Source organism: Carassius carassius, chromosome 45, assembly GCF_963082965.1.
Source record: "Carassius carassius chromosome 45, fCarCar2.1, whole genome shotgun sequence".
NCBI lineage: Eukaryota > Metazoa > Chordata > Actinopteri > Cypriniformes > Cyprinidae > Carassius > Carassius carassius.
In genome coordinates this window covers 19,166,006-19,176,915 of record NC_081799.1, presented here as the reverse complement: position 1 = coordinate 19,176,915, position 10,910 = coordinate 19,166,006, and the positions used below count along the sequence as shown (strand labels likewise).

Genomic DNA, 10,910 nt, shown 5'->3' with positions numbered 1-10,910 from the left:
TTTAAATTAGACAACAGTTATTTTAAAATGTGATTATATTTAACAGTATTACTGTTTTTACTGTATTTTTGATTAAATAAATGCAGCCTCAGCTTAACAGACTTCTTTCAAAAATATTGAAAAATCTTACTTTTATATAAAATTAAATTAAAATTAAAAATGTTTTTGAAAAACGTGTCCAAAATATTTTAGGCTATTGGTCACCCTATTATTTGTCCAATAAAATAAAATAAATTATTTTAAGCAATTGGGTTTAAAATGTTAGATTTTATTTCATTTATATTTGCTGCCCTGTGCAGTCCAATAGAATCAAATATGTCCAAAATATTTTTCACCTGATGTGCACGAGATGAATGAAACCTTTAATTGGTTTAAATCACTCCAAATGTAAATGACACAGCAGTGACGTCACCTCCGGGGATGTGAACGGTTCACACACTAGTGAATGAGGGAAGGTCTTTTTGTGCGACCTGTGGGAGAGGTGAGTGTGTGAAAGAACTCTCACCCCACAGGAAGTCCCATCACGAGTGTCATCTGAATAGAAAAAAAACAGCCGAGAGCGTTATTCCTCGCCCCCCAAATCACAGAACGAGTTTATTCTCAACCCCTGAAACCGTCTCTCAGGATTAAATGTCAAACACGATGTGAGTTCTGAATGCTTAGCATTGGATGTCACAGAGACATGACTGGGGTCATGGGGTTTTCAAATTGGTATATTCTAACAGTTTCATTTATTTTAATGTGAGAATCAAGCATGAACCCTTCTGCCATTCCATCATTCATGTACTGTACCACCACTGGGCCCCCCTTTGAAGTGTCTTGAGCATCTCCTATTTGGAGTTCGCAAGCTCCTCCCCTTCTGAGATCTTGAGCATCAGGAGCTTCTTACTGGTGGAAGGTTATTAAATTCCCAGCATAAACTTTCTAACTCTGATCACTCAGGGCATCACTCAGCACAAGAGCTCACTGGAAGCAGGTAAGCAGCTCTTCTTCTCTCAGCTACTTATAGCTATGGAGCATTTTTTTTCTGAGCACCATTAACCTGGAAATCCGATTTAATTATAAATGACAGTATTTGCATTCTGTAGAATTTAAATACACATATTTTATGTGGTTCACACTAAATTGATGAACCTCAGCTACAAGCTACAAGATCAAATAACTGTAGGTCTTATGAATTCATTTTTCATTTGTAAAGTAAAAAAAACTTAAATTTACATGAAATTTAATTGCCTATAAAATGCAATATATAATAATAAAAAAGCTTTCATTTGCATAATATAATTGCATAGAATATATATATTTAAAACGTGTGTGAATTTATTTTTAGTTTTTAGTAATAAAAATCATGCATTTATTTTATCATTTCAAATATTAATTTAAAAAAGATTCTGAAATTTAATTGCATGTTACATAGTTTAAATTATAAATATATATATATAGTTTTAATTCAGTAAAAAAGCTGCCATTTACATGGAATGTCCTTGCATTTATCATATATTTTAAAATAGGCATATAATTATTTGTGCATATAAATTAAGTTATTTCCAATGAATTCCCCTACTGCACATTTTTTAGGTTGCATTTTGGTTTTCCATTATTTTTTGCTGTCTTTCCCATTTTAAATCAAGGATTTGGGATTTAGATCAGTGGGTGTGCTTGATAGAGTTTGTCTCATTTTTTCTTCTTCTTGTGAGGTTTCTTTTGGGTCACCGGTTCAGGCAAGCTACTTTGAACAGAGTGTGTTGAGTGACACCACCAGCATGACCAAAAGCACTGGGGAGAAGCCGCGGTCGCGCAATCGCGTGCAGCAGATCCGAGAGGGAATTCACCTGCATTCCCTAAAGGCGAAGAAGAAAGTGGAGGACATCACTAAAGATGATGTGAAGACCTTTCTGAGAAGAAATGCTTTTGTGCTCTTAACCATTGGAGCTGTGGTCTTTGGTCAGTGTACCTGGTTTAGTGAAATTATTTTCGTTCAGGAAGTTTTCAAGTATGAAAGTTTGCTCTAACCATCTAAAGAAGTCATCTAACCTGAAGTTAGGGTCTTGGTCAAGGACACAAATCTACTGTACAACCTAACAACCTACCACTAGTTTGCTGTTAAACCAAAAATCCTTTTGACAATGGATGCCTTTAAATGTATTTTTGATTTTTGAAATGCTTTTATTAAATTTTTTCAGGTATCATGCTGGGTTTTGCTTTGCGGTCATATAAAATGTCATACAGAGAAGTGAAGTATTTCTCCTTTCCTGGCGAGCTGTTGATGCGTATGCTGCAGATGCTAGTGCTTCCCCTTCTAATCTCAAGTTTGATTACAGGTATGATACTTTATTGTTTTGATTAAAAAAATGTGTCATGCAACAGTCTGACTGTAGATTTTAAATCAAATATGTTACAACAATCTACAGCAATAACAGAGAACTTAAGTCATAACTGAAAATTTTAACTCTTTATGGAAAGTATAGAAGAAAAATGGGTGGAGCAACTGGGGCATTGTCCCAGGCTATATGATTAAGAGAGTCCAACGAAATCCTCAATAGTCTAGCTGCTCATTGAGTCTGGGCTAATGGGATCCATCTATAAAAATGTTGTCCCAGGCCCTGAGAATTTAACTGACATACCTGCTTATAATGAAAAGGCAAATAGTGATGTGAGGACATAATAAAACCAAGTCATTAAAAGAATGAGAACGTGAGAATGACGTGAATTTGAAATAGAGGGAGTGGCTTGACTTTTAAAATAATTCTGTGAAAGAGAAAGGGATGAAAAGAAGCATAAAGAGGAAGGAAATTAGTGGCCAATTAATGCCAACACAAAGTAACTCAAGAATTAAAATGCCTCCGAATTCAATGCATAAAGTCAATGTATAGGTCTCAGACAATTAGTGACACAGAAAGACTTAACATGGAGCTGACTGAACAGCAATGACGTCACCTTGTTTTTTTGTTTGTTTTTTGTTCAGATCTCATAGCATTACACTGGGCACAATTTTCTGGTTTGTAGACAGTGACCTCTTTATGCTTCTATTAAAAGTAAAAAAAATAAATAATAAAATAATAATTATTATTATTTTTGTTCTTATTATTTGGACATTTTATTCTGTAATTGTGGCACACTTGGGTGTGAGAGGGGGCTGTCTTGTTTATTCACTTCTTTGTTACTGCAAAACATGAGTCATTTCTTTAGTTTGGTACAAGTGCATTGGGAGACTGTTTGCTGTTGCTGTGGAGACATAGAGAGGGTGGCATGACCGCTGAAACACGGAAAGGTGGAGGAATTTCCCAGGCCTGTCTGAGAGTGAGAGAGATGAACGAATGCAGATCAAGAGAGTGAGAGAGTGTGGTCGAGAGAGATGGAGGATGAACAGTAAATTGTCAAGTGAGAGGCTGAACTTTAAAAGATGCTGAAGTTTGGGCCCCCAGGAGGACGAGAGGACCAAACAATAGCTGCTTTCTCTTTCTGCTCTGGGGATCAAGGCTGCAGAAAGGCCTCTGACTTGTTCAAAATTCAAACCTTAATTTGTTTTGGCAAGTCAAGTCTTTTTGCTCCATTGACTTCTACAATGATTGCAATTAATCCTAAGACACTTTTAAAGTCAAGCGATATAGTACTTTTCAGCTAAGTGAAGATTAAGTCATGAATCTTTTGTCTTTCACAACCACCACATATCTTCATGTCTGTACAACTTCTGGTGAGATTTTTGGATTTAAATCTAAGTACAAGACCTGGGCTGCATTTCCCAAAAGCATTGTAAGCTAAAGTACATGGAGCTGTGATCAACTTAGGCTTACAATGCTTTTGGGAAACACAGCCCCATGGTATTCTCATAGAAACAAAATACTAAATTCTAATTCTTTCGGTCTAGGCATGGCAGCATTGGACAGACGGGCCTCTGGAAAGATGGGCATGCGTGCAGTCATATACTATATGACCACCACTTTCATCGCAGTGTTCATCGGCATCATTATGGTTCTGATTATCCACCCGGGCAAAGGCTCAAAGGATGAATTCGCTAAACAGCAGAAGATCCAGCAGGTCAGCCCAGCCGATGCCTTTCTTGACCTCATCAGGTAATGGACAGGTTTAGTCCATCGGTTTCTCCAAAATACTGATATGAACCAGTGACTTTATTCATTATATACACTCTTTTGCAGAAACATGTTTCCTCCCAATCTGGTTCAGGCCTGCACTCAACAGGTGAGAATATTTTTCACATGATCCTATTATTCAAAATTGTGTGTTTTTTTAAAATACCATTTTAGATAATCATAAAGATTTATTAAATACTATCTCCTTCTGTTGCACACATTATTAAAAAGCAATGGTAAAAAAAGGAAAAAAAATTTTTTTTTTGGCTAAAATCTTCATTACTAAAATACAAATTTGATTTAATTTAATACTAAAAATGTATTCAAAAAGTTATTTCACTGTAACACAATGTTGTTTCTTCGCAAAAAACTAAACAGGAAAAAATACAATAAAATAAAAATATCTCAAAAAGAAAAAAATACACATTTAATCAATTATATATAAAATAATGTATATATTGTATTATTTTCATGTAACTCTAAATTGCCACAAAAAATTGTGTGAATGTGAAAGATGTGAATTACATTTAGCATTTTTCTAAGGGTAAACATTTACAAAAATGTGAGGGGCACCATAACAGAAGTTAAAAAAGTTGTATTGGGTTATTCAGAGTCATTCAGTCATAATTACCAATTATTTATTGCAAAAAAAAAAAAAAAAAAAAAATTAAAATGTTGTATAAAGACTCTCAGAGAATAGAATCTATGTGCATGGTGTACAATAATTGGTCATAGATATATAATATATAGATATATATGGTATAGATATATAATATTTTGAGTGTTATGAAGTTCTAATATGTTTTTCTGTTCAGCAGGAAGTCAATTTATCATTAGATTTGATAACATCTCAAAGGACAAAAGCTTAAAATTGATCACTCTTGGATCCAAAATGTTTTTCTGGGAGGCCTTGAATTTATGATTATACCAATATCGCTCACAAGTCTTGACAACGTTTCATTTCTCCTCCTGCTGGCCCAAGCCAGTTAACTTAGCATGTAAATAATAGATATTTTCCACTTAGCATTTTGAGAGTCTGGCTTGAGTTCGATCCACAGCTGTGTTTGGACCGACTGAGAGTTTTGGCAGAGCTGTAATGGTGCCACAGTCGGATATAAAGGCACAGAAATGGAAATATAATGACACTGAAGAGCCTGGCAGTGGCTCACAGTCTGTCCGGACACACTCCGCAGGGACACCCTGTAGTCAACCAGATCAAAAAAAAAAAAAACGTGTCTCACAAATATCGAAAAGAGTCTTTCTGTAGAACCTTTCTAGCAATCCAAATCCCTACATCCGAAAAAAAAACTCTTCTTCTCTTCTTCTCCTGTAGTTTAAGACCCAATATGGCAAGAGGGTCATTTACGTGAAGATCATAAATGATTCGATATTCAACCTAACTAACGCTACCCAGGAGATTGCCCAAGAGGAGGTGATCCCTCTCTCGGGCACCACCAGCGGGGTCAATGCCCTCGGGCTGGTGGTGTTTTCAATGTTCTTCGGCTTGATCATTGGGAATATGAAGGAACAGGGACAGGCTCTCAGAGACTTCTTCAACTCCCTCAACGAGGCCATCATGCGACTTGTTGCTATTATTATGTGGTGAGTGATTCCTGACACACAAACAGTGTTGAAAAAGTCAACTACATTAAAAACTGTGTTGATGTAGCCTAAAGCGGGTTTTCCAATATCCGTTCCTTATTTTTAAACATGAGTTTACAATAAACTTCAAGAATGAATGTAACATTTGATCAAGTGTTTCCTAAATCGATTTAGCTTTTAATTCTGCTGTTAACCAATATTGAAAATATTTTCCTGAAATGTGTCATGATTTCCTCAAACATATTAAGCAGAACAACTGTTTTCAACATTGATAATAATAAGATCAGCACATGTGACCCTGGACCACGAAACCAGTCATGGGGTATATTTGTAGCAATAGCCAACAATACACAATACAGTATGGGTCAAAATTATCAATTTTTCTCTTATGCCAAAAATAATTGGGATATTAAGTTAAGATCATGTTCCATAAAGATATTTTGTACATTTCCTACTGTAAATATATCAAAACTTAATTTTTGATTAGAAATATGCATTGCAAAGTACTTCATTTGAACAACTTTAAAGGTAATTAACTCTTGCACTCTTGCACCCTCAGATTCCAGGTTTTCAAATAGTTGTATCTCAGCCAAATATTGTCCATACACCTATGGAAAGCTTATTTATTCAGAAATAAATAAAATTGACCCTTATGACTGGTTTTGTGATCCAGAGTCACATATTATAATGATTTCTTAAGGGACATGTGTCACTGTAAACTGGAGTAATAATGCTGAAAATTCAGCTTTACCATCATAGGAATAATTTACATTTCAACATATAATCAAATGGAAAAAGGTTGTTTTTAAATTTTAACATTATTCCACGATATTACTGTTTTTACTGTATTTTTATCAGATAAATTAAACCTTGGTCAGTTTTTCTTTCAAAAACATAATAAAATCTTACAGACCTTAAACTTTTGAATGATAGTATGTAAATATGAACCATTATCATTTCAAAACCATAATGAATATTTTTTTTTTTTTCCTCGAATTTATTGGTTTTTATTTATTGGAATTTCATTCATGAGGATGACTTGCTTTGTTTTGAAATAACAAAAATCCCCCTCCAGAAGAATAACTACATTTTGGTTGCTTGTCATGTAAGTAACTTACAAAAATAATTTCACCTTACTATAAAAATAGATGAAGTTCCCGTTTGTCTGGACAGAAATGTGCCCTGTGCTCTCATTTTGTGTGACCCTTTTTCATGACCCCTTTTTCATCGCATGTGTAACTCATTGACGTTTCGGGAAACCTTATTAACAAGTGCTGCTTCCGTGGTTCAAAATAAAACAGAAATAACAAACTTGAATGAATGTGAATGTATCTTTAAACACCATACCCTATTCCCAGGTATGCACCTATTGGTATCCTCTTTCTGATTGCTGGTAAAATCGTGGAGATGGATGACATCACTCAAATGGGTGGTCAGCTCGGCATGTATACGGTTACGGTGATAATCGGCCTCATGATACACGGCATGATCGTTCTGCCGACTTTGTTCTTCGTCATCACGCGGAAGAACCCCTTCGTCTTCATCACGGGTTTGCTGCAGGCCCTCATCACAGCTCTTGGTACCTCTTCCAGGTAAATCCGACGATGTCAAGCTCTCAAAATCAGGAATATTTTACTCTCATTTGACTTTTTCATATATTTTGTTTAAATCTCCCAGCTCAGCCACTCTTCCAGTTACCTTCAAATGCCTAGAGGAGAATAACAAAGTCGATAAACGCGTGACTCGATTCGTGCTGCCTGTTGGAGCCACGATCAACATGGATGGAACAGCGCTGTATGAAGCCCTGGCAGCCATCTTTATCGCGCAGGTTAACAACATGGAAATGAACTTTGGGCAGATCATAACCATTAGGTGGGTTATTTTAAGTAATTTGTTAAGAAAACGGAATGAAGTTTTTGAGCGTGACTAATATTGTCTTTAATAATACAGCATCACAGCGACTGCTGCAAGCATCGGGGCGGCCGGCATCCCTCAGGCTGGTCTGGTCACCATGGTTATTGTGCTGACCTCCGTCGGACTCCCGACCGATGACATCTCCCTCATCATTGCAGTTGATTGGTTCCTGTGAGTGACCCTTTTTAGAATCTTAATTTGATTTGGTTTAAAAGGAAACAATGGCACATTGCAATGGCATGTTGCAAAATAAGGCAAAACAAGAATGAAAAGTGACTGTGTTTGGCACTTTATCTTTCCTGGGACTCATTTCTTTTTCCATTATCAACCCAGGTGACACACTTTTTTTTATCTGTTCCCATGCGACTTGCTCCATTTTTTTCCCCTGTGAATTTCATGCAATTCAGTTGGTTTTAACATAGAAACGTAATTAGGCTAGTCAAATTAATCATTCCAGATAAGTTACACAGCTAAAAGAGTCTCTTTTTAAACTAGGATGAACACTGAGATGAAAGTAGGAAACTTTTTTACAACTAAACAAGTATCGCTGATATTTACAGTCTCAATAAATAGGTTCTTCATTTCCTCTTTTATTCACTTTTCCTTTGCACTTACAGTGATCGACTCCGCACAACAACCAACGTCCTGGGAGACTCTATAGGAGCTGGAATCATAGAGTTCCTGTCCAAAGATGAGCTTCAGAACTGCGATGTGGAGTTGGGGAGCTCAGTCCTGGAGGAGAATGAAGTGAAGAAACCTTATCAGGTGATCCGTCAGGAGAACGAATATGAGAACGAGAAACTGCAAGACAGCGAGACCAAGATGTAGAGAATGCATAATCAACCCCCAACCAAGGATTTGTTGTGTGTTTGTATATGTACAGTGGCCCTAAAAATATATTAACACTTAAGATACACTTAAAAATATAGGAATTTCATTGCTTTTAATGAGAAAATATCAAATTAAATGGCATTTATTTCAAGGAAATATAGTATAAGTATGGTATTTAAGCATTTGGACACTTTCTGGTTGTCAAACTTGGAATAATATTCATAATTATGGATATGAACTACACTTAACTTCATGCATTCACAAAAATGACTAAAAAAGTGAGATCAGTTTTGAGAAAAGCTATAAGTTGTTGCTTGGTTTGATATTTAGCTCTTTACAGTATGCAATAAAATTAATATGTTTTTGAAGTGTTGATTAAGTGTCTAAATATTTTAAGGGGCATTGTATATGTATATTTACTTTTGATTTTGAATATTTCATTTTCAAACTTCTTTTGACCTTTTACTGTAATTTTGTTTTTGTGCTTTTGTCTCGTGTCTCCAGGTCATACCGATTATTACATTGATTTGACAGGAGAGTTTTACCTTGACAAAATTGTTTTTATTTTTCATTATTTTAATAATTAGCTGAAATGTGAATCTATGTGGAGGGCATTGGTATGTTGGTGACAAGCGTTTGTTACATGCGCTATAATACAAGCAGCAAGATTTAAACCGTAAGAGTGTTAAGAATGAGCAGGGTCATGAGTCATGACTGAACTGATTTTAAGCAGAAATGAATGTCAGTAAATTATTCATCTGATGAACAGACAGAAGTTCATTACACTTTGTTTAATGAACGAGTATGATGGCAGGATTCCAGGATTAAATACTTTTATAAGATAGCCTATGTCAAACTGTAAATATCAAGAGAAAATGTTTAACTTTGAAAGCTGATTTACACATCTTTATGTATGAGAAGACTCAGTATTTCAGCAGCTATTACAGCAGATATTTGTGTTTTCTCAGCAGCTCCACACAACTAATCCTAACACACACATACTTTTATGCATTTATGAGATTTTTTTTTATTTTGCTATAGTTCATCCACTGACCCTTGTATTGCCATTTGCTAACATTAACGATAAATAGAAATAATATGCAGCTGCTACTGATCATTAATTGTAGGAAAATGGACTTAATGTTTACAGTCCCACGGTTGCAATGACATACAGATCTGAATTATTCTGAAAACTGTAAATCTTTTGAAAATGTGGTATAGACACAGGTTGGACTCACATGTAGCCTACTCCGCTGGAAACTGTGATCTTATATTTGTTTGCCTTTTTCATGTTGCTGTATATTTCCTGTCAAGTCCATAAAAAGCAAAATGGGTGATTAGAACTATAGAATAAAGAGCATACGGATGTTGTGTGTTAAATATAGTTTTGAATAAAATGGAGAGTGGCGATGCATTGCGTGAAAATGTTTCTTTTTCTGATGATTGATGAGTAGTTTTCAACAAACTCTGCTATGAGATTGGAGAATTAGCCTAATAAATATAAAGAGGGATATAATAAATATATTAATGAAAAAGACCAAGACAAACTTATACTCCACACCATAATAAATAAATAAATAAAAACTTACTTAGTGGATCGTTCTAAATGGACTTATGCTTCCATCTAGTGGTTAATGGTTTTCTTCAGACAAACAAAAGCGCTACATTCAAACAAAGTTAATGCACATTTTTGAGTTAAATGTCCAGTTACACAAATGTTTGTTTTCTGTATCTATTTAAAAACCCTCCTATATTAGAATATTTTGAAGATTCTGTCCTCAAGATTGAAATTCCAGTATAAATGCATAAGTTTATCCTAATTGTTGGCCAATGGCTTTTCAATTTTTGTGCATGACCTTTTTACAGTTTTGCTGTTCAATAAAAGTTGTAATGTTTAATTGTGCCACAAAGCATGTAGATGTTATTTAGTTGCATGTTCCATTTTGACAATTTGTCCCATTCAGTATTACAATATGTCTTGACGCTGGGGTATGTTGTCACAAAAAGTCAGCAGGTGTTCAGTGAAATGCATCGTTTTTCCAGGTTCAAATGTTTAATAATTACGAGTTAAAGTATGTGCCCTTACCGAGATTACAGAAGTCATATTTACTGGCATAACATATTTATTAACATCACGGACATTTCTAGTGTAGTACCGTGAGAGGGCGCAGTTGAGCTGGCGTACGTGAACAAAAACACATTGGTACAATATAATTGTCAAATATTCGTGTATAATCTACGTTAATATTATTATTATTATTAAAAAATAATAGAAAATTCTTATTTTATGGTTATTTTTTTATTAATTTTTTAATTGATATGTGCATTTAAAGTATCCTGTTATGTTTAAATATGCAAATTATGCATTATCTAATTAAAAAGCACTAATTTGCATGTTTCCTGAACAAAAGTCTGAAATGTACTCAAACCCAGGTTCCTTAAAAAAATGTTTATATAAATCAGGAGAAGGAT

At 34.9% G+C, this 10,910-nt stretch overlaps 1 protein-coding gene across 1 annotated transcript; it reads left to right on the top strand.

Moving 5' to 3' along the window:
• The first annotated feature begins 662 nt into the window (after positions 1-662).
• On the top strand, positions 663-9,204 carry LOC132127045 (excitatory amino acid transporter 1-like). The gene is made up of 10 exons (XM_059538660.1): positions 663-976; positions 1,698-1,944; positions 2,184-2,321; positions 3,869-4,073; positions 4,158-4,200; positions 5,425-5,693; positions 7,052-7,285; positions 7,371-7,565; positions 7,644-7,778; positions 8,225-9,204. The coding sequence occupies exons 2-10, from the start codon at positions 1,764-1,766 to the stop codon at positions 8,433-8,435; spliced, it is 1,611 nt and encodes a 536-aa protein (XP_059394643.1). The 5' UTR covers positions 663-976; positions 1,698-1,763; the 3' UTR covers positions 8,436-9,204.
• The last annotated feature ends 1,706 nt before the right edge of the window (positions 9,205-10,910 follow it).